Here is a 24,213-nt window from a genome sequence, read left to right on the forward strand (position 1 = left end):
GAATCTGGGCCAGTGGATCTCAGAGGACTGGGCTTCACACCTAACACTCGTGTAAGTTTTTGTAGAGAACTGTGAACTTTCATGGCAAATAGTGTTAATATTTAGTTTGGGAAAAACGCTTTTCGTTTTGGGTAGAAAAAGTACATAGTAGAGTGGAAATGTGCTCCATAACAAGGTACAAACCTGTAGGCCAACAGTATTTTTCTGAAGAATCTGATGGTGCTTTAGACAGGATTTCATATCTTCTGTAGCTTGCTTGATCCGGCCTCTGCGTTCTCCACCTTCCACTCTGCAGCAGATGGAGCTTTCAGAAGACTAAACTGTGAGTTTTACCTTGCAAGTGGCTGTACCAAATCAGAGTAGCCTATCTGCAGAATGGAGACATTGGCATGCACAGGTCTTCTGCCAAGCGTCGATCTGGAAATGCAGGGTCCGCAGTGACATCCATTAAAAACCCAAGAAGCTTGGGTCTCTCTCCAAAGAGCCTAAAGGCTGTTTAGATATATGAGGGTGATCAAAAGAGAAAGGGGAAGGGGAGGAAGGAACACAGCTTTGAAGTTAATTTTATTGTGGAGTGGTATAAAAAAGATGAATCCTGGTTTACCAGTTTTCAATTTATTAAAAAATGTATTTTAGAGAGAGGATGACATGAAAGCTTTCTTATATAAAGATGTATTAGTTATTTAGGAAAAGCCTGAATTCTAAATATAGGAAAAAACTGAGCTTATGGGATGTGGGGTTAGACAGTTGCTATTATAATAAGTTGTCTAGTCGCTTAATGGTTGAATCTCAACATTAATTTTCGGATTTTTCCTGGAGGCATTTATCCAAATAACTCTCATGTTTTTAAACTGGGAAAATGATCTCTAAAGGGTTGATTTGTTATGTGATTAAGCACAGAAGATTTTTAGTTAAATTCCATGGCATTGGCTTTTCTACTCTTTTTATTTTTTTAAGCTAAAATTGCACATATACATATAAAAAGTAATAATTTCCAATTCACACTGCAGAAGATAATTGCATGGGTTTTTAAAGTAATGTCTTTCTTCAAACAGTGCCGATAGATGGTAATGACTTTACTAACAGGCAAGCTATTACTTCTTGGAAAAGCCAAATCTTAAAACTGATGTGCCAATGACATCTGCATACCGAGTGTGTTTTGATGCCAAGCACAGTGTCGCGGTGTGCGATTTTACCTTGTAGAACTGTGGAAACAATAAGACCAGCGTTCCCTCTAGTGGCCACTAAGAGCACGTTTCATGGGACACAAAGCTTGCAGAGAACTCCAAGTACAGAACCGTTTCTATTTAAATTGTAATAGTTAACTGGTTTTTCTTTTTTGTTTGTTTTTTTTTCCTCGCACAACTATGTTAGCGTGCCTGAAAGTCAGAACTGTTGTAGAGACAAAATTAGAACAAAATCTCTGACACAGGATTTAGGACACATTCAGATGATTGAGATGATGTTGAAAATAGGTTAAGGAGGAAATGCTTTTTTTGGAAAAATCCCAACAGTTGCAAAATCTTGAAAACTCTCCATCGGTTTGTAAAATCCTGTTGATTATTTCTGAATTGTGCGTGTATTTGCTTTGTATCGGATCATGGATAGTAGGTAATGTATTTTATGACGAGGATTTGGCCTCAGGAGTCCATTCTTCCCCCTGCGGTCTCCCAGAACTACTGCGTTATGTGGGCAAATCCCGTAGTAGCTGTAGTCTCATTTCTCTGTCAGTAGAACAAAAGTAACGTAGAATCAAACCAGGTTATTGTGGCAATAAATGCATGGGAATGTCCGGGAGACACCGATGGACTGATAAACCTGTGTGGATTTAAAAAAAAACCAACCTATTTATTTCTTCCCCACCAACTTGTACTTTGGACCTAGGCTACCAGCGATGTCTTTTTAAAGAGACGAAGTGAGGGACGAGGCCGGAGCGGAGACCGACGGCCGCTGCTGACTCATTCTCTGACCTTTACCGACTTCCTTTAACCTCTGCACGCCGCAGTCTTTATTTGGCGAAATGCGAGCGGGGGCCGTTGCGTAACAGCGTTTCGGAGCGCTAATTAATGGCGGTAACTCACGAGAGGTACCGGGCGCCCCCGGGGATGGTTACAGGCGGGCCCGCTCACCCTTTCCGCGCCAGCGCCCCGCCGCGGAGGCCGCCGCCATCTCGGTGCCCGCGCCTCGCACGGCCCGGCGCGGCCCGGCGGAGCTGCCGGAGGCAGAAGGGCCCTCCCGCCGCAGGAGACCGGGGAGGCCGCTCCTGCCCTGCCTCCCCCGCGGCAGCAGCAGGCCAGGCAACCCCTCTCCGCCTTCGGCTTTGCTGCGGGGGGGGGCGGCCGGGGGCCGCGGCCCTGACTGGCGGGCGGCCTCGGCGCAGGCCCCGGCGGCCGGCCGCGGGTACACGTGTCCCTGTGACTCTTGTTTACTATCGGCCGAGCGCCGCGCGGGGCATCCTGGGGGCTGTCGTCTTATCGCGTCCGAGTTGGCGGGCGGCGGCGGCGGCGAAGACTACAGCTCCCAGAATGCCTCGCCGCGAGCCGGCGGAGGGATTGGCCAATCGGGGCGCCGTCTGGGGCTGATTGATGTGCAGCGCGGTGCAATCCGCTGCGCAGGAGAGTCAAAACATGTCCGCCCTCCGGGCGGATTCCTGATAGGCAGGCCAGACAGCCAATAGGAAGCGGCTGCGGCTTGAGCAACGCCGTCTTCGACCAGTCGGCACCGAGCGCCGCCAGGGTGTGGCGGGGCTCCGTTGTGGGGAGGAGGCGTTGGGGGGGGGAGCCGAGGGGAATTTGGTAATGGCGACGGGTTTGGTAAGTGCTACAAAGTTTGGAGCTGCGGCTTTTGGGGGGCTGCGAGGCCCCGGCGGGGGGCGGATGGGGTCCGCTGGGCCGGAGGGCAGCGGCGGCGGCCGCGGGCGGAGCCGAGCCGAGCCGAGCCAAGCCGAGGAGGCCGCCGGGTCCTGGCTCTCGGCGGCGGCTGGAGCCCGGGCATTGTTTAGTGGGCGCCTTTCCTCAGCAGCCCGGCGGAGCCGCCGCCCTGCCGGGCCAAAACCGCGGGGTGCGCGGGGGCGCCGGCCTCCCTTGGGGCCCTTCAGCTGCGGCGCCAGACCGCGGAATCGAGCGGTACAGAGCCGGTGTCCCCCCCTTTTTTTTCCCCGGGGAGCGCCCGCCCGCCCCGCTCTGTCAGAGCGAGGGCGCTCTGCCTCGCCGCGGGGAGCAGCGGCTGTCTGGGGCACGGTGGGGGGGGCGGGGAACGGGGGCAACTTTGAGCCAGGCGAGCCCCGCGGCGGCACGGTTGGCGGCTCCGCCCGGGGGTAACGGCCGGCGGCGGGGTCGGGGGGGGGGGGGGGCGCCCCCGCCGCCTTCCCCCCCCCCCGGCCGGGCCGAGCTGAGCTGTTACGCAGTTCTGAATGAATGGGGCCTTGCGCGCATGCGCGGTGCCGGCAGAAGTTTATAAACAAGGGCAGCGTCCAGGCGGGGATCACATGACGGGCGTGTGCGTGGGCGGGGGGGGGGCAGCTGGGGGGGGTGTTAAGCGCGCTCCCGGGCGCAGCCGCGGGGCGGTGCGGGGCTGGGGCTGCCCGGGGCGGGGGGGACAGGGCAGTGGAGGAGGGTCTGGCGGGGGACGGGGCTCCCCTCGGGCCGCCCGCGGGTCACGTCCTGATGCGTGCTGCTGTAAATACCTTCCTTATGTAATGGGTGTTTGTTCCGCGACGGGCGGTTACGTGGTGTGAGGAGGGCAGTGCTTCCTCCGCGGCCCTCCTGGGGAGGGGGGAGGCATCCGATGGAGTTGGGTAGAAGCTACGGCTCGGCCTGCGTAATGCTGAAAGGCCGTCTCTGCAAAAACATCGTGAATCATGTTTTGTGCTCCTCTGAGGCTGTGCCGCTGCAGCGCTTTTCTGGCACAGCTGTGCGAGTCGGGGAAGTGGAGTAGGATCCTTGATCAAAGCAGGCGTGCAAATAGAAGTCCCTGGTGTAGATCCAGTCTTGCCAGTATGTTGTGTTTTGCTTGGAGCAGCAGTTCTCCGTGTTAAACTCCATCCAGTGAATTGCTACAGGCGTAGACCTTGCCTGAGACTTCAGTGGTAGGTTGGGGGAAAGAAGGCAAATACCAGGAGGAAAACCACGGGAAGCACTTCTACCCAGGCATTCCTGCACAGTGTGGTTTGGGTGGACGCTGCCCAGTTCCCACTGAACCCCTTCTCAGCCACGGTCTTTGTTTACTTTTGTCCCAAATTTATTTTTGTCCCTCAAAACTAGGCATGGTTTAATTAATAAGTTCTTTGTTAATATTGCAATTTGTTTTAGCACAACAAACTGACTTACTTTAAAGCACAAATTCATAAATAAATTCATTTAGCCTCTAAAGAAAATGGTAGTAGTTATAGTCCTGTGAAGCAGACTTCTAGAAGACATCTGTTGCAAAAAGTTTTGAATGTGAAGTTGAATTAAAAAAAAAAAAAACCTTTACAAGCTAATTAATGACCATTCCCCTTAATGTTCCAAAACATTGAAAGGCTGAGTACAAGAGAAGCACATGATGTCCAAAGCAGGCTTTAATCAAGTAGAATAAAAAAATTGAAAAGTAAAGTTGGGCACGTTTTTGTTTTTAATTCATTTGTTAGAGGACCTTTTGGCTTTTGAACATGGGTGGCTTTGGTTTAGAGAAATCCTTGTGACTTGGAAGAGCAATTCATTTCTCAAACTAGTATCTTAATTGTCAGACTAACGTGTTGTATCTGTACCTTATCTCTGACCCTCAGTGTGTTGGGATACCAGGACAGGTACTTTCAAATCTTGGCAGCTGGCAGGAAGGAAGGAGAAGGTAACATTCCCAAAATAAGTTAGCTCATTCATCTTGGCAGGAAAATGGGAAAGGAAGAGAGAAGAAAATGGAGGGAAAAACAAGGCAGAAGAGGGGGAAAGGAAGGACGTAGACAAGCTAGAAAAACAAGGAGTGACTTTTCGGAGTTGATTACTTGGAGATAATCATCAAGGTCCTGACCTGTGCTACTGAGGTCTGATTTTTCTGTTCAGAAGTGACTGAGTTTTCTGCTCTTGTAGTGTTTTGTAATTCTACTGTCCCTCATGGGTGATAGAGGAATAATTTGCATTAAAGATGCTTCTTGGAGGTAAAAATACACATACCATTGATTGATAGTGCATTTGATTGTGTATTCTCGTTTCTCTTACCTTCCCTCTTCACTTCCTTAAAATCAGAATCACACTGTTGTGGCTTTTGTAGTAGTGCCATTTGAGTAGAATCAAACATCTTCTTATGTTTGGAATGCAAGTTTTTGTAAGTTCTGCGTGTATTTGAAAGGTGAGGAGATGAGAGGGTTAGAAATTTTCCAGTAAAAAAAATTTACTGCTTACGTCAGGCCTCTTCTGGTAGGGCCAGTATGTATTTCAAAGGGATACGTCTGAACTATGTTATGTACAGGACAAGTTGCAAAAGGAAGGAAACAAATTCACAGAATGAGTAAAAATGTGGAGTATTGTTAATCTTGGCTGTATACACACAATATCTTTTAACTGTTTGTTAAAATAAAGCTGGTTTTTTTTCATAACTGTTATCAGATGGCTTTTTATGCATTATATGAAGGGAACTTGTAGGGTGATAGGCTTACTGTTTCATATGAAAATATTAGAGTTTTTAGCTATTGTTTGTATTTCTCTAGTGTGGTGCATGATAGCTTACTTAGTGGATGTGCATGTGGTAGACTTTCCAGATTTTTTACTTACTGAGCTGTGTTTCCTGCTCTTTTGCAAGGGACTCATGATTACTTTTTCAGTGACACTTCATTAAAGTGCTCATGTTATGGTAGCTTTAATTCATCATCATCTGAAAAAAGCAGCAGATAACCAAATTATTGAAGACTGGATAACCTTGTTTTCCAGCTTTTAGAGGCAGTGGTTGCATAGGATAATCACACAGTTCTCTGCTGAAGACGATTTAAAATACTGGGTTTTGTTATAAATGTTACAGTACTGGGATTTGAGGAAATAACACTGCAGTGAAATCTACTAGCAGAGGCTTCTTTTTTTTTCAATTTACAACATAGTTAATGTTAGCGGTCAAATGTGTTTGAGACTATACCTAGAGTTGAGATAGCAAGGGATGTGAAGGGCAGTGAAAAAGGCTTCTGTGGATATGCTGGTGGTGAAAGGGTGACTAGGGAAGACACGGGCCTGATGCGAAATGGCGTAGGAGACCTGTTGTCAAAAGGCTGAGGACAATGTCTTCTTTGCTTTAGTCTTTATTTGCAAGGCCTGTTTCCAGGTTCTTCAAGGCCCTGGGCCTAGAAACACGCGTCTGATGGAGTGAGGTACTACTTTGTCTCTGGCAGAGGAAGAGGACGTTAGGGGCAGGCCAGTTCAGTAAGCCAGCCACGCACAAGTAGGTGAGACTGGATGGGATGTGTCAGGGGAAGCTGGCCAGTGTCCTCGTGAGGATGGTCTCCAAAAGGCAGTGGATTTGGTGGCAGGAGGGCTCGCAATAACGGGAAAAAAGAAAATGTCACACCTGGCTTCAAGGAGGAGGATGTGGGGAAACTACAGGCAGGTCAGCTTAACCTTAGCCTTCAGGAAGATTGTGGAGCAGATCCTCCTGACAGCCATGTCTGGGCTCTTATAAGGCAAGAAGGTGACTGGGAATAGCCAGGACGGATTACCCAGAGGCAAATCTTGTCTGACCCATCTCATTGCCTTTTGTGACGGGATGTGTGGCTCAGGGTACCAGGTGAATGTTGTTTACCTTGGCTTGAGTGGTGGTTGAGGAGATGACCCCAGACGTGGAGGCAGTGGGCATGTGCTGTGGCAAGGGAAGTTCAAACTGTGCATAAGGAACAACTTCTTTACAGCAAGAGTGGTCACTGGAACAGGTTCCTGAGAAGTGGCAGGGAATCCCCATCCTTCAAGATACTAGAGACTCAGGTGGCCAGGGCCCCAGTCAGCCTCATCTGACTTCAGAGTTGGCTCTGCTTTCTGCAGGGATCGTACCAGATCATCTCTAGACGTCCCTATCAAGCTAAGTTATGTTGTGATTCTCAACAGATTATGGAGGATTTAGGTTCTGGTAATGAAGTAGCCTGTCAGATGCAACTTAAAACAGTTCACGTGTATACAAATTTTTAACCTCTGTCTCTTTAAAGTCAGATACTTTGGAGCATCCTAACATGGTGTGGGAAGTGAAGACAAATCAAATGCCTAATGCAGTTCAGAAACTCCTTCTGGTAGTGGACAAGAGAACTTCAGGGATGAATGAGTCACTGGAGTTGCTGAAGTGTAATGAAAACTTGCCCTCTTCTCCTGGATATGCATCCGGTGATGAACACATGGAACTTGGTAAATGACTTTTTCAGAAGCAGCCAATTTCTGAAGTTTGTTGTAGTTTTTCTGTAGTGAAATTACTGGAAGCTGACTGAGATTACTGATTTTTAACTTAAGTAGGGCAATATGACAGTGAATTGTGACATCTGAAGGTCTTGTTTTGCAGTCGCTTTTCCCTTTAACCCATTTCCAGTTCTGACACACTGGCCAGCTGACTTAAATGTGTTCTTGAACTCAGAGCTACTGCTCCTGATCTCCAGAGGAGGTTTTTTTTTGGCACAAGAATAACAAACAGAAAGCTCAAGAGCTCCTCCTGAAGGGAAATTATGCTGCTTTAGATCAGCTGCAAATAGAGATTCTGGACTAGAGGACCTTCAGTTCTTACATACTGGAGAAAAATAGCACGTACATTAGAAAGTATTGATATAATCAATGAAATAGTAACACATTTAGTTGCAGTCATGGAATGATTAAGAATAACGATACTTAGTTACACAAGAGCATGTAACACAGACTTTTGTTAATAAGCTGGGCTCTCTTCGGCTATTCTATATAATGTGAAACCTGTAGATTGTTGATAGGAATTCACCCCTACCAGGCTGTATAGGCAGCTTTCGTGACTTCTGAGTTATTTAATTCCAGTTCCCTGGTGGAAACATGGAAGACTTTTACCTTGTCCAGCCCCTGATGTTGATAATTTTTAGTCGCACATCTGCTAGGACAGATTAATTTAGTTGCCTTTTGTTGAATGTTTTAGTATTTCAGTGAAACGTGTTGCTACTTTTGCATGAATCTGTGGTACAATTCTGTGTAAATGAGTCAGTCCAGTAAAAACTTTAAAACCAGAACTACATTTTTATCTAGTTACTTAATGTTTTTTTTAAATTGCTTGTTTGAATGTGTAATGGACTAGAGATGTGACTATTTCTGTGGCCATTTTGTTAGTATGATGAATAGGGTTTGTGAAATGTTGGTGGTTGTGATATGAGAAAATAAAACTAGTTGCTTCATTTTGGTTCCTTTTTTATTTGCAAGATTTGGTGTCAACTAGAATTTGTCAATGGGTATAATCATGGTAATTTGTGAATCTGTTCGTAGATGATCTTCCTGAACTACAGGCTGTGCAGACGGATTCTACCCCACCTGCACTTTTTCAGCTGGGTGCTGATGTTTCTCATCAGGAATGTTCAAGGCCTTCATGGAACCAACATACCTCAAACAGCAATTCAGAAAGTGCTTATTCTTGTGAGAATGGGGTGAACTGGTTGACAGAATTAGCAAATATTGCCACAAGTCCTCAGAGTCCTTTGATGCAGTGCTCTTTTTATAACAGGTACTGACATTCATTTCGATTTTGAACTCAAGATTTGTAATACTATGTCTCCAGAAAGATTTCCTTCAATCTTCACGCCTTTTGACTCTGAACTGGAGCCCTATTTTTGATCTTTTTATATAGTAACTTCACTCTACTGCAGAAGATTGCAGAGGACTCGTTTCGGAGCCTATTGCAAAACCTGCTTAATTGTCAGCCAGAATGAGGTAGCATGGTATAAGGACATTGCCTAACCACAGAAGGCTCAGAAATTATGGGCATTTACCTCATGTGAAGGAGCAGATGAAAAATTAAGATGAATTTGTTACATTAAATTCTTAATACTTACTAGTGCACTGACTTTAGATTTTTTTAAAAAGAGCTAATTGGAAATATAATGCAAAGTATTTTTTATTGATACTGTTTCAGATTTGTGATCTGTAAATTCCATAAGGCTGTGAGAAGCAGTGTGGGATGTGAGAAATTTCTGGGCTTCACCTTTTATTGTACAGCTTTGGTCTTAGGTTTGTAATAAGAAAATTAAATGCAGTACTGTTAATGCAGTTGGGATTTAATCATTAGGACAGAGCAGATGTCTTTATGTACTCTTAAGAATGGGGTATTCGCTTCAAGATACTTGTACAAACTTCAGCATTGTGCCAAGGAGATGCTGATGTGGAGGTAGTACTGTCATTTGGGTGGTATATAGAAGCTGTGAAGGAGTTATGCTAAACACTCTCTTTGCCTGAGCTTGCACCCTTTAATCGTTCGATTTGAATGTTGGTGTGTGGAAAGTTTATTTGGTATTCATCTCATGCAAACAGAAATATTTGTTAAATAAAAGCATTTTAGAGTAATGGCAGCTAAGTCCTGTGATGTCTTAATCTGAGATATTTTAAAATATTTTTCTATTGTAGATCATCTCCTGTTCACATAATAGCTACAAGCAAAAGTTTACATTCCTATGCACGTCCTCCACCAGGATCCTCAAAGAATGATCCTAACTTCTCCAAGAATGATGTGGATGAAACACCAGTCAGGCATGAAAGGGTGAGTTGTTCTGAAACATTTCTAAAATAAATAAAGATGCATGAGTAATGGGTTAAGCTTTTTGGAAAGAGAAAGTAGTTTAAAAAAATAATCTGTTTAGTTCTAATACAATTTCTATTTAAGCTAGATTTTCTTGTTACTTTTTTTACCAAACACAGTAGGCTTGTAGTGCTACATCATAGAGTCCACATTTTTGTGAAGAGACCACATTCTAAGAAAGCTCTGCTTCTTTTGTAGTTCCTTCTATAGCAAGCTTTAAAAAATTGTATTAACTTATTTGCTGTCTCGAAAATGAAATATGGAACCATCTCCTTCTAGATGCTCAATCCTGCTTCTCCCTTTCCTGTGTATTAATTTGTGTCTGAAACTTGTCTGTTAAAGACATTGAGTTTTTCCCAGTGATTTACCTAGAACTGACTTGGCCCTACAGCTTTCCGGTAATTTGACCATAGAGTAACATGTGCTTTGAGTGGTTCTGTGGATAACCAAGGAACAATAGCTTGTAAAATGCTTGTACCTAAGCATAAGGTAATCCATAGGTGTGGAATGAATCTCGGAGAATGAAACCCCCAAATTTCAGATGGCACATTTCAAGATGAAAATGCTCCATTCACATTTACTGCATTCCTTGAATATTTCTCTTCATGTTCATTTCCTATTAGTATTTGAGGCAGAGTGGTGACACAGATGCAAATTAGAAATGTGTCTAAAGACATGTAAGACCAGCCCTAAAATCTTCGCAGTGAAATATCAACACCATTTTGCTTTTTTTAATAGGCAAATAGTGAATCAGAATCTGGCATTTTCTGCATGTCATCACTTTCAGATGATGATGATTTAGGATGGTGCCATTCCTGGCCCTCAACTGTTTGGCATTGTTTTCTAAAAGGTAAAATAACGTGTATCATTGAATAAGTATTTGGTTTGTCTTTTTTTTTTTTTTTTTTTTTTTTTTTTTTTTTTGTAACACAGACTTTTTTACATAACACTGATCTTTTTTTCTGTTCTTGAAAAAAATCTGTTAGGCTCTCGTTTGTGCTTTCATAAAGGACGCAATAAAGAATGGCAGGATGTTGAAGATTTTGCAAGATCTGAAAGCTGTGGAAAAGAGGAAAATCTCCCAGTGAGTCCTTACAAGGTAGCTGTTAGTTCTAATAAATTCATTTCAATACCTGTAGCAAGTATTTAGTTTCTTCTGTTATCCCTGTACCTTTACTGTCTCAGGAAGACAGTTTTATACTAAACTTGTCTAGAGCTGATCACTGTAGCATTTAAGTATCTTGCTGTAAAGCAATTGAACTGAATTCATTTAGGGATGTTTCGAATGTTACATCTTCTTTATTAATTTCTAGTGAGATCACTTAGAATGTTGGTATTTTTTAATATAAGATGATGAATATACACCTGTGGTATACATCGGTGTATGCTTTTCTTGGGAGAAGGGTTTTGAACTGTATGTATGTTTACAGGGCTATGGTTCTGATGGTTTGAAGTTGATTTCTCATGAAGAAAGCATTTCCTTTGGTGAGTCAGTGCTGAAGCTGACTTTTGATCCTGGCACAGTGGAAGATGGCTTGCTTACAGTAGAATGCAGACTTGATCATCCTTTTTATGTTAAAAATAAAGGTATGAAATACTACAAGTATACTTGGTTGTATATTAAAAAGTTCTTAGAAAGTGGTTGCAGATTTTATTGGTGTCCCACGTTGCTCAAGAAATTGGTAAAAGCAGTGTTGTAGAATCAATTTACTATCTTTGTGAAGAAATCCAGAATTTGAACAAACAAAACTGTAAAGCTATAAAGCTACAGAAATACTGCATATCTCTTAAGGAAAGATTTGACCAAGTATATAAATGGAGCTCAGGAAGGCAGAAAAACTGGGGGGGGGGGGGGGGAGAAAGGAAAGCTGCAAATAGGGGAGGCTTTTCTCACTTGCTATACATGGAACTTCTGATGATAAAAGTTTCCAGGTTTTGATTACTTTTTTTGCTAGAATGAGATTTTACTTGAGATAAAAATAAACTGTTTGCACTAAGAATTCCCTGCGTAAGTGTTTCTGATTTTTCTTTTGGGTGAAAGAAACTACATCAGAACATTTTTATAAAATTATATCATTTAGAGATATAGGATTGCTCCAGTTAAGACCTAGAGGGATTGTCTGGCCGTTTGTCTAATTTAACTCTTTACCACTTCAGGTTGGTCATCTTTTTATCCAAGCTTGACTGTGGTACAGCATGGCATTCCATGCTGTGAAATGCATCTTGGAGATCTGTGTCTACCTCCTGGACACCCTGATGCCATTAACTTTGATGATTCAGGTGTTTTTGATACATTTAAAAGGTAATTTTTGGATAAAGTGGCCTCAGTGGTTCTTGTATTTAATGAGTAGGCACCTTACGTCTACAAGAATTTGAAGCATTATGTAGAGCAAAGAGAGAATACTTTTGGTAATACAAGATAAATGAGAGGGAAAAATGAAGCCTGAATACTAGGAAAGCTGTGTAATTATGTGTTCTGCTAATCTGCAAAGTAATACCTTGGAGTGAAATAACTTTCCAGCCCCTTTTTATGATAGTTTAAGCCAGATTAGATAAAGCAGTAAAAATATATGTATTATCTGTATACATTCTTCAGGTAAAGTCGGTTATGTTTGAAAAACGTAGTACAGTTTTCCCACAATAGTATGTCTGCCAGCTATTAACTTGTGCTTCATATGCAGCTATCTATCTGAATTATCTGAGTAGTTTCTTAGTAATAAATGCATGTGCTATGGCTTTAGAATACAGTACTTTCATAGTTCTTACTGTTTTTGTATATACTGCTTTTTGTAATTCTTTTCTAATATATCAAATTTACCTAACTTCCAAGTTTGATTGACTTTGAGGTTTGCTTTGCTTTGAGCAAGAGGTTCAACCAAATGATCTTCAGAGGTCCTGTCCAACATAAATTATTTTAAGATTCTGAGGAAATAGTGTTACTCATAAAGATTTTTCCATACTATTCTGAGATTTCTAGGTTTAGTAGAATCCATCTTCTCCTATGATGTTAGCTCCTTTTTAGCATCTGTTTTTAGTCCAGTTGCTTTTTGGTTTTTTTTACAATAGAGAAAAATGAATTTAAAATACTGTTTGCAGTTGAAGCCCTAGGAGCTCTTGTATGATTTCAGTCTGGTATAGAGAGTGAGTTCAAGTTGCTTGTCTTCACTCACTTGCTGTCTGCGTTTTTTTCTTCTTATTAACTCCTATTCTGAACTTCATATGTAGAGAGGTGTTAAAATCCTATTTACATCTCACTGAAGAAACTGGATTTGTGGCTCCTTACTTGTCCTGCAGCCCAGCTGCATACTGCCTGGGCACTTCAAATACCTTGTCTCTCTTTCTGGGCAGAAGGGATTAAGTCACTGAGAAAGGAGTGTGGAGCAGCAGCTGTGGTTAACAGGACAGAAGAATTAAAAAACAAAATCCTGTTGCTGTGTTATGGGAAGGAGATTAGGAATAGGAAAGGTGCTGGACTGTTTGTAGAACAGAGAGGTACTTTCTCATTATCTTGTGACCTTGTCTGCAAGGTTGGTGGCATTATACCTTCGTTGCTTTTTACTTTTCTAAGGGATTTGGGAGGCAACTGTTCAGGCTCCACCCTTGCTTTTGGTTCCATCCCACAGAAAGGAGCTGCCTTTTCAGATGGGGGCTGGACTACTGCTTGCAGCATTTCATTGATAGTAGTTCTACTTTGTGTTTGGAAAAAAGCTCTTTGAAGCCCTTTTTTTTGCCATAAATTATGTAACTATAGCCCCATTGAGCAGTGGGTGAGTGGAGCCTTAGAGTTATATACATGTTATGTTTATTTTGTGGTGGTAACTTAGTTTTTGAGATTTATGATGGAGTAGCACCTTTACAAGTGTGTTTTCCCCATATAGCATGCTAGAGACTATATATAGCCTGTGGTTCCTAGACTGATCTGCACACACCTGGAGACGGTAAATAGTCTGTGGAGTTAAACTACTTCTGTAGTGGTTAGAGATTAATTGTAGTTGTTGGTCAACAAAAAATTACAACAGTTTATGGTATTTTCAGGTCTAAATTGTATGGAAACAACTCACCTTAAGCTGTTGAAATACCTTGAAATATCGAGGAATCTCACATTTTTGTCACTAGAGGGCAGATGTTTGTCAGCTTTGAATCAAATCATATGCAACACCATGGGTCTTTAAACAATTTTTTAATCTCAGTGGAAGGTTTGTCTGTAAAATAATATGTATTTTACTGCCTAGAGAAGTTATTTGTACACTAGTGTATGTAATATAATTTATTTTAATATAGTGGTTTCATATTTGTAATTAATATATATTTGCAAGTGAACTCAATGCTTCCTCTTCCCACATCAGTTGTCCCTTGCAGTACCTATCATTCACTGACTAGATTTGATTTATGATAAGGACAGAAGCAGAAAGAAAGAAGCTTATTTCAAAACAGGATGAAATTTGAAGACAGTGTATAATTAATTGATATACAGTTGGGAGGTTGATAGTACACAGCAGATCTTGCAAAGTTGCAGTCTGCCATCACATTGAAAAAACTATTAATTCATCTGCCAAAATTTGTTTTGTTTTGTTTTTTTTTCACACCAACATCTGCATCAAGCAGAAATCATTATGTCACACAAAGGAGACCAGACTACTAGACATGTAGTGCAGATGAAGAGTGAACAGCTGTTTAGGGATTTTACATGAAAATTACTTGATAATTTTATGATATGTCTTTTTCTTGTAGTTATGATTTTACACCAATGGATTCCTCTGCAGTTTATGTGCTAAGCAGCATGGCTCGGCAGCGTCGCGCTTCTCTATCTTGTGGAGGTTCAAACAATCAAGATGCTGAGAGATCAGAATGCAGTAGTAAAAACTGTGCGTCTACTGCATCGCCACATCTTTCCTCCAATTCTTTGTACAGCAAAGCTGGCAGAAGCCACAGCTCAGGGACTGCAAGTACTGTGAGTGCCACTTCTCCAAACAAGTGCAAAAGACCAATGAATGCCTTCATGCTTTTTGCCAAAAAATACAGAGTTGAATATACTCAGATGTATCCAGGGAAAGACAACAGGTAATGGTATAAAATTGTAGTTCTGTTATTACTGGTGAGCTAGCAGAGTATCTCTGTTCCACCTTTAAATTTAAGTGGACAAAATTTTGTATTTGAAATAAAATGTGTGTATATTGCTTTAAGAACAAGTTTTGAAAGATGCTGACACAAAGCTTAAGTTATGGGCAGACTTCAAATGTTTACAGTACTCAGTAAATTTGACACAAGCCATTTTTGGCAAACTTAACCTTCTGAGAAAGCTTTTGGGTAAAGCAACTGACACATGTATATATGGGCAGTCACAAATACACAACAGTCTTTGTTTACACTGGTGAGAGAAATGTTCATGGGGAAAAAAGTACCCAGCTCTCTGCTTGTGTGTTGTAATGGAAAAAGGGGATTTCTGGTTCTTCTAATTAAGTCTTGACATAATATTGCAAATTCTTCAGTGAAGTTATTATCATTTTTTCTCAGTCTGTGTATCGTATTAAATAATGGAGTACTGATTGTTAGGATATCTGAAAGATCTTAATCCAAACAGTACATTGCCAAATTTTGCTTGTCCTAAAGGCATTGAACAATCTGCTGAAACTTGCAGGAAGAGTCGTATGACCATGTGTTTGGAGGAGGGTTCTTTATAGGTTTGTTCTTTTGGTTTTTATCTATATGCATATTCATGTCTAAACATTTTTTCATAAAGATCTCCATTATATACGTTTTAAATAATCTTAATATTTTATGCCTATTGGGCATATGTAAATATAAACTAAAACACATGAACATGCACTGATCTTATGATCAGATTTTTTAATGTATATAACATTATGAAAACTGTTACTGTAAAAATTGCATTGTCGCATAAAAATTCTAGCATTAAATCTGGTAAAAACTAAAGATGACAGGGCTTTGAGAGGGTTTTGGCTATTTTACAACGTTCTAGTAAGGAGGCTGTCATGGTGTTGAGAAGTAAAATCCTACCATAGAAATAGCCCATACTTAAATCCCAGCCAGTCTTGTGTGTCCTGGCAGTGATGTTCTGCAGTGTTTATAGTAACTTCAGTGAAGCAGATCTTCTGCCTTCAAATTCATTGCAACTATCAATGAGAAATCGAACAGAATGTCAACTAGGAAAGTTTATGATGGTTATATATTTAATTTAAAATGCTGATTTCAAAGGGATGCCGTGAACCGGAGCTGCAGCTGGATGGATGTGAGAAGTAAGTTGAGTATTTCAGTGAGCAGGTTTACCTTGAAGGAAAGTGATGACAAAGTTACAAGTAATCTTCAGAGTGCACTGCTCCCTGTCCCATTTGGAAGGCAGTGCATTTGGATGCAGTTTCTTGGCATCCGTAAAATACTTTACAGAAGAAATCATAAAAGTTAGCGATAATTGATTTTATAGGCATTCAGCTACTGCTGCTTAAGTGTTGCTGGGGCATTTATTAATTTAGCTGTTTGGAGGCAACTCTTGTGTTTTTTAAATGTAAGCATGTGTCATTTTCAGATTACCGAGTAGATCTTGCAGTTGGTTACGTGTAGTACCCATTCCTGTACACTGGCGTTCCTATGTTTGCTACGGTCGTTTTATTTTTCTTACGCATGTAAGAAAGGACAGAACATGAGGTATTCTGAGTTAAATGGTCTGTTCTGAGACAAAGTAGCTCAAGCCATGTCAACAAGATAGCAAGCTGCAAACATTGGAAACACAAGTCAACATTCACATGATACTCAAAAATACTGTGGACCATAAGACCGTGCTTGAGAAACTGGTGTTAGAGTAGCACTTGTTTCTTTTCTAGATATTCTCCCTGTAACTGTAGTTGGAATTGATTGTGCGTTCAGAAATATTTGAATAATTTGAGTAGTGTATGTTCTAAAGATGAAGAAAATCACCTGAACTATTAACAGCATTTGTTGATGCTGAACATAATTACTGAGTAAACTTGAGGCATTCTCGACTACCGTTTGACAGTTTCTTTTGAATTAACTGCACTATAAGGGATTGCATCCTGCACATCAGTCTTTTGCTAAAATGTTGTCAGGTATCTTACCGGCATTTTAAGAGGACAGAGGCAGTGTACAGAGCACTGCAAAGTTCTGATGAGGTGAAGGGTGGCACCTAAGACAGTGATGCAGTAGGGTCAGGTTTTTTTACTTTTTTCTAATCAGGAGAATTAGGTCTCCGTTACCTTGGGAAATTTCTCTGTACACATCTTTTTTTCCATCTCAGTGGTTCATTCGTGGAACTGTTTCCTTGGAGAAATGGAGCTTTTGTTTCTGTGTTAGATTTTTCAAGCTTTTTGAAACATACAGGCAGGTCTGTACTCACTTTCTGTGCCTCAGTGCAGTATTTCCTGTGGAGGTATAAAATACGTATTTTTGCATTTGAAATACAAAGATTTTGTAGTGCCTTTTTACTTGGAAATGCAATGGCTTTTTCAGCAAACCTGCACTCTCTGAGTCACCGTGTTCTTTTCTGGGGGGTATGAGTGATCCAGTACAAACTGGTGACCGAAACCAGACAGGCTTCTGGTCTATTAATTTAACAGGTGCTATTAGTTTGCCTCTGGATACTGCCAAAATGTGAAAAATCTGCTAATTAAACTGGAGTGTGTTTACTTCTGATGACAGACCAAAGATACCTGTTCTTAATTTGGATAGAAAATGAGAAATTCCATTGCTAAAGAGACAGGCTGTGCAAATGGATTTGATGTTGATGGGATCTGGTTGCAACTTGAGGAGTTTGCTCTAAGGAGTCACCAGAGCATGTGACAGCACAGGCTTCACGGCAGCCCCGGTGGAGTTCTTGCTGTGCTCTCTGAGTGCTCTGCAGCTCATGGAAGCCTGAGTGGTACTACACGGCCTTGCAGGATTAAAATCCATTTTTTTGGTACGGTACAGAAAAGCTTTCAGAACTGCAGTATGCGAAATGCTGTGGAAATGGTTGATGACACTCTACTCTTCTTGATTCTTTTAGAAAGTCTATGAATAGCTTTGCTGCCAGCAAGGAACTTCTTAATATGTTAAAGCAAAGTACTTAGTTGTATACACCTTTTTCTTAAAGCTGGTCATAGAACTTCCATCACTGTAATCTGAAGCCAAAGCTTACCTACTCAGTAGTTTAGTAATTGTCATTGATAAAAGAGCTGTTGTTTAGAGATTTTAATTCAGCTAAAGGATGGAGTTAAAGCTTTAATGGAATATTGATCCAGCATTTGGGCGTGCAGTTAAGCAATATGGCATGATAATATGGGGAAATATTGTCTAAAAGACATCAAGTTTATAAGGAATAGGAAAGCAATTCATTCAGCTTCTGGACATGATGTTAGAACAAATGGTTCCTTTTGCATAGGAACAGGAACTTACCAGTATGTTCTGCCCAGTGTGGATTAAAGGTGGAGGAAGCTACACACATCTATTAAATAGACATGGGGGTTTGCAGTTAATCAAATATTTGTTTGGCTGAGGTCATATTCAGATCATTGCCCTAATTATTAGAGAACATATTTTTAGCAAATCTGTCATACGATCTTGTAGTACGAAAGTAGAGCAAAACAAATGTGAGTTACCATTTGGTGGTGTTTTTTTTAACATCTCTATTTTGCTGGTTTATGTGAGTTGCTGTGTATTCAAATATACACCCTTTGAAATGTTAGAATGTGCGCTGACCCATACTCAGCTAACACAGAAGTCTCAGCTGTTTAACTGTTAAAAGAATTATGAGAAGATAATCAGAAACATGATTGTTAAAGTTTTTTTAAAGATAGTTGATTTCTTTTGTGTGTATTATTTCCACATTTAACTTTTGTCTTCTTTCAAGTGCTGAGATAAAAAAAAAAGGGGATTTCCTAACACACTGTCTTGACCGTACTGTAAACATTTATCTTGCAGAGCCATAAGTGTGATACTCGGTGACAGGTGGAAGAAAATGAAAAATGAAGAAAGGCGGATGTACACACTAGAAGCCAAGGCCTTGGCAGAAGAACAGAAGCGTTTAAATCCTGACTGTTGGAAACGAAAACGAACAAATTCTGTATGTTTGTGAATTGGTCTTTTTCTTTATGCAGTTAAATGTGTTCATAGGGTAGCTACAGTGGTTTTTGTTCAGGATAAACTCTGCTGTCTGCTTCTTTCTTGGTAGCCCAAACCTTCATTTTATTCCCCTGTACTGTGTCACCTGCTTTTGGACAGTTGGCAAGAGACAAATCAGGAGAGGGTCTGTTTCTGAATATTTTATGAGAGTTCATGAATTCTGTTGGACTGAAAGTGAGTGTGCTGGTGAAATGCAGAGGACGGGCATGTGACCTTTTGTTTGAAGTAACTGAGTTTATAATGTTGCACCTAAATTACATCTGTCCATTCCCCTCAAAGACACTTGAAACTGATTCAGTGTCCTTTTTCTTCAGTAAAAGCTTTTTCTTTGCCATCTTCTATCTTTTTTACTCATGATTTATATCAACATATATGAAATTATTGAGGGAGCAAATTAATTTTTCTTTCACTAGTCCCTTTCATTTATTACTGTTTTAATTGTAAAATAAATACAATAGATAACACTTCTGTAGGGAAATAAATTGTTTTCCACTTTGTAGAAGACCATCAGTTTAAGAGTCTGCAGCAATGTATTAGTAGGTGGTGGATGTATTTATTAGGTAAGATAAGGGCTTTCAAGCTAATACATCATGTAAAGAGAACATCAAAAAAAAAAAGGATATTCCGCCAACCTGTGTGTTCAGCTAGAAAAGTAGGTTGGAAGGAAAGATCCACTGAGGTGTGCAGAATGCCATGTCCTTTCATTGGCCATTTTATGCCTGGGTAGGAGCATCAGGTGTGGTGTGGACTTCACAGGTTTAAGATTTCATCCTCAAATTACTCCCTTTCCTTTCAGGTGTAAATGAGGCTACTTTCTCAAGACCATATGCAAGTGTTGCCCTAAGACTGAGTAGGAAATGCTCCAACACTAAGTTGCTGCTTATTGCTGTACATACTTGGTGCCGAGTTTCCAGTCCCTTGTTGCAGAAGGTTTCACCAAATCCCAGCTGCTAGAAACAAGCTGTTTTTCTGTTCACTGTATTCTATTTTAATGCACAGTGACAGCTTCTGTTAAATTTCTTTGTGGGTTAAGATAATACTGTTTGTTTATTCTGTTTTTACACTACTGCAGTCTTGGGCATTGGATTGCGAGATCACGTTCACTTCACATGTACACCTGTGAGCTTCAGGGAACTCGGTGGAGGTGTCTGTGTGTAACTGAGAGGAATAGTGATGGGTTGGCCTTAGTAAGGAGGATGGTTTTCTTACCCTTTCCTTGTCCTCAGGGTCTTCAGGCCAAGGTAACAGTATCTGTAGAACCTGTTACCTCAGTGCTGCAGCAGGAAATACCTTTTTTAATTAGTTGTTTTATTGCAGTGAACTACGAATTTCGTTTGCAGCTTGGTTACCTTATCAAGTAATGATGGTGGACTCCAGGCTGTGACAAAGAAGTCTTGATGGTCTTTTGATGAGCAGGGGATAAAATGATCTGTTTTGGCCTTTTGTTTTCTTCTGAATAACTGACCAATGATTACAAGTACTTGCGGCTTTCTAAACAAGAGTTTGCTAGAACTAAGATCATGTCTACTTCTCCTTTTTTTGGTAACCGCTAACCTAGTTTTCTCTTCTCTTTTCTCAGGGCTCACAACAGCATTAAGCCAGATTTTCCTGTTAACTCTGTATTTACAAAATGGCTGTTGCTTGATGGCAAGAAGATGCAAGGTCTTACTATTTGTTGTGACTTTGTGTGACCATAAAATACTGGCACCATCAAGTTGGAAGTGATCTAATATGAGTGCAGATTTGCTTTTTACAATAGAAAAGTAAGCTAAAACTATCAACATTTTAAACCAAATTGCCTTATTTTTCTTCCAAACTTCATATATGTATCAGGTAATATAGGCTTGAAAATGGATACCCTGTGGTGCTAAAGTACTTTAGAAAGAGGCGAAGGAGATGTGTATAAATGTTTATTTTTAAAAGAAAATGTACAAAAAGGGGAATTTTAAAAAATGTAACAGCTGTTTATATACATTGATTCTTATTGCTGATTAATATGTATTGCACAACCATATTATTAATTACGATTCTGGGGCCTGGGATTTTCTGAAATGGCAAAATGTATTACCAGCCTATAGCTTCCCAGCCTGCCCGGATGCCAACAAGTTTCCGAACATGTGGTAAACGGAGAGCATAGTGTAATGTAGCATGGGAGCTGCTTCTTGGGTTGCCACGTATAAAATTTGTATCCACAAGTGAGATATTTTTGCACCAGCTGGCACTAGTGAGAGCTGTTATTTCCGGTGGAAACAATGGCCCAGGACAGGATGAAACGAATAAATAGCGCTATCTCAAGAAAAATGGTGCTGTTGATATCGTCACCATCATAGCTTTAACTCTTGTTTTGTCTTTGCCACATATTCTACAATATTTTATTTTGCCATAAGACATCTTTATGGTGGGGGCAAACTTTGCACTTAACTATACGTGCAACACTTGCACTTTACTTCTTTTTTTTTCCTCCAACTGTCTAAAATTAGAGCAGCTGCATTAGGATTACACTTGCTTCTGCTGTGAACTTCTACAATCATGGCTTTTCATGTACTAAACAGCTGTGTGGTTTTTTTTTAAGAATCACAACTGTAAATTTCAGTTTATGACACATGTCTACATGATGTTGCCCCTAAGATTTTTGCACACTATATTCTTGTATATTATTTCAAATAAATTCATTAAAATTTGGTGTTGTGTATTTTATAAAATGAAGAAGACTAATGATTAAGTCAGCCCTGCACAGATGAGCAGTCTTAACATGAACCCATCTGAAGTATATTCTGATTCTTTGCAGTTAGGAAGCTGCTGAACAATTTCAAATACCAAATTCAGGATTGGATAGTCAATGTGCTTTATTACAGTTTAAGCAAAAAGAGAGTTGAAATCAATATAAATTATTTCAAAGCGAATAGCAGTGCAATAGAGAATCATTTACGTTATTTATAAATATTTTTCCTTGTGTTAAAATTAGTGATTTTTAGATGGAAACTGATGATTCTAGCGTTTCAAAAGTATGATTTTCTGAATAAGGCTAAAATATATCTAGCTGTTTAAAACTATACTTACAGGAAAAGAGCTACTTCCTTATTTGAAATACTCAGCAGTTATGCTGTAATATTTGAGTATAATCTAATTTTATACCTTTCTAAATTCAAAAGGAATGCTAAAGAATGATTCATTTTTATTAGATGTAGACTTACAGCACATAAAAATTGTACGATTTCCTTATAGTATTTGTGTATAAATAAGTTCTTGTGAACGCAAAGCAAGAAGACAGAAGTTTCATGGATGAAGTAAATACATTTTGTTGTAAAGCTTACATATTTGGGAATAATTTACATGAACCATAAGTATACATGTGGTACCAAAGATCCATGACTGTTCCCTGTTTTGAGAGAGTAGTCCAAATATGTTCACTGAAGGGTTGACATGGCTTTCTGCAGCAGCTGAACCATTATAGGATAGACTGGTGCAAACTCCTTTCCCTCTCTCGTTCTTACTGATTGAACATAAGCTTCCAGTGCACCACTAAAAAAAAAAAGAAAAAGTAGCTAAAGCAATTAAATATTGTACAAGTACTGTAAGTTCAGGATCTGCAACTGAAATTAATTGCCTTCTTCCCTACTACAGAAGTTTCCTCAGATGATCTTGCATGTCTCTGTGGAAGGAAGGAACAAGAAAGGCCTTACAAAGCTCTACGTAGTTGTTTCATGATCTTTCCCTCCCTTCTTCCATATTTTGAGGAGCGAACAAGTTAACATTTAAGTAATAATCAGCAGCATGTTGCAGATGGCTTGAAATGACAGCTCTGACGCACAGACTCGGGCACATTGCTGTACTGGTAACCTTTAGAAATGGGAAGAATAGACTCCAGCTGCTGCAGACGCTGAGAGTACAACTTACAGAATGAAAACTGGGGCACTGGTGAACAACTGAGATGCCTTTAGGTGATTTCCTGGGTAAGGCTTTTGAACTGCCGCTGTCCTTTGGGAAATGCTGCACTAACCCACAGACAAAGTGCATTTGTGCATCTTTGCTGTGTTTTTCTTGTAGGATGTCACACACAGTCTTGCGTAAGGAAGTTAAGTTGCACAAATACAGACATTTCAAAGCTAAAAGGGGCAACTGCGATTACGTACTTGTTTGTACTTAATTAACTTGCTTGCAACGCAGGGCCGCCTTTCATCTGAGTCTAGTAAATAATATTGTTGAATGACAGCATATGTGTAAAATCTGTTTAGATTCTGACTTAATAGTTCATTAGTAGGCCAAGTCAGTTTGGGCATACTTAACTATGGCTTCTAATGTAATTGATTTTCCTCTCCTTTTCCTCTTCTCCTATTTCTTCATGTAATTAATAGATACAGTGATCTGGGGGTTTCCTTCTAAAGCTCTTTGTTTATATTATGTTCCATTGGTGCTATTTACAGCAAAATTGGGACATTTAGGAAAACACAGCTACAAACAACAGACACCGTTTCAAGTGGGGACTAAGACAACTCCTGGTGCACGGCTGTTCCTCTTCTGGTTGGTGACAGCTGCAGCACTAATACAGACTGTTACCGCAGACCTTCCCAGCCGTACCCAGGCACCATCCCCCAGGGCAGCAGGTCCTGCTGCTAATGCCGAAGCAGCAGAGCCGAAATCATCACTCTGGGTCACTGAGTGGGGAACCAGTCCTGGGTTTTGGTTCCTGCACCCCGTTATGGAAGTGCGGGACACACCAAGCATGGCTGCTCTGGCAGTGAGGGGTCCGCTGGGTTTTGGTAACATGGCAGGAACTTTCCCAGTCCCACTGGGGGAAGGTAGGTGGTGGCTGTGCGCATCTTGGGCGGGGGGGGGGGGGGGGGGAGTTGAGGGAGGTGGTAACACAGAGCAACTGCAGTGTCCTGCATATAAATACACATCAACTGCTGTAGGATAGTGGGCTGGGCCAGGGCATAGCTGTGTTTATGTTCGCTGCTACTTCCAACAGACAAGCTTGTGAAATACTGCATTCCTGCACAAAGAGTTCCAGGTACCTAAGGCAGCACACCTAATCCATACGTGCCTCCTGGCAACTGGAGGTGATAGGCGGTGAGCAGACATTTAATTAGGCAAGGCTTAAGGAAAACAGAAGCACTGAAGAGTGAGACTCAGCCTATGTTTCACACACACATGCAGTCTCATCCTGGAGTAAGATGAGAGAAGAGAGGCCAAGATCCCTGTGTGATACTGCAGCACAGGGAAACTACAATGAGCCCACCAAACCTGGCAAATGGAGGAGGAGATGGTAGGAAGAAGCAGGGTCATAATACACTTTGTTGCCCACAAGTAAAGCTATTGCTAAACCAGCAAGGGCTCTGAACTTCG

At 41.0% G+C, this 24,213-nt stretch overlaps 2 protein-coding genes across 2 annotated transcripts in view; one reads left to right on the plus strand and one right to left on the minus strand.

The window, feature by feature from the left end:
- The first annotated feature begins 2,702 nt into the window (after positions 1-2,702).
- Positions 2,703-21,548, plus strand: HBP1 (HMG-box transcription factor 1). Its single transcript, XM_030014842.2, has 11 exons — positions 2,703-2,813; positions 7,157-7,349; positions 8,433-8,667; positions 9,564-9,696; positions 10,474-10,585; positions 10,722-10,834; positions 11,166-11,322; positions 11,893-12,037; positions 14,467-14,796; positions 18,667-18,808; positions 20,447-21,548. Exons 1-11 carry the CDS (start codon positions 2,799-2,801, stop codon positions 20,462-20,464), a joined length of 1,593 nt encoding a protein of 530 aa, XP_029870702.1. The 5' UTR covers positions 2,703-2,798; the 3' UTR covers positions 20,465-21,548.
- Positions 20,765-24,213, minus strand: part of COG5 (component of oligomeric golgi complex 5) — a 194,139-nt gene continuing 190,690 nt past the window's right edge. Inside the window, exon 22 of the mRNA XM_030014841.2 lies at positions 20,765-22,389. Within this exon, the coding sequence (XP_029870701.1) occupies positions 22,275-22,389 (115 nt within the window). The 3' untranslated portion in view covers positions 20,765-22,274. The remainder of the gene's footprint in view (positions 22,390-24,213) is intronic.

This window comes from Aquila chrysaetos, chromosome 5 (assembly GCF_900496995.4).
Source record: "Aquila chrysaetos chrysaetos chromosome 5, bAquChr1.4, whole genome shotgun sequence".
In the NCBI taxonomy this organism is placed as follows: Eukaryota; Metazoa; Chordata; class Aves; order Accipitriformes; family Accipitridae; genus Aquila; species Aquila chrysaetos.

Coding starts and splice junctions, on each gene's coding strand:
- HBP1 (XM_030014842.2), top strand. Junction 10,586..10,721: donor TTGGCATTGTTTTCTAAAAG/GTAAAATAACGT, acceptor AAAATCTGTTAG/GCTCTCGTTTGTGCTTTCAT. Junction 10,835..11,165: donor TCCCAGTGAGTCCTTACAAG/GTAGCTGTTAGT, acceptor GTATGTTTACAG/GGCTATGGTTCTGATGGTTT.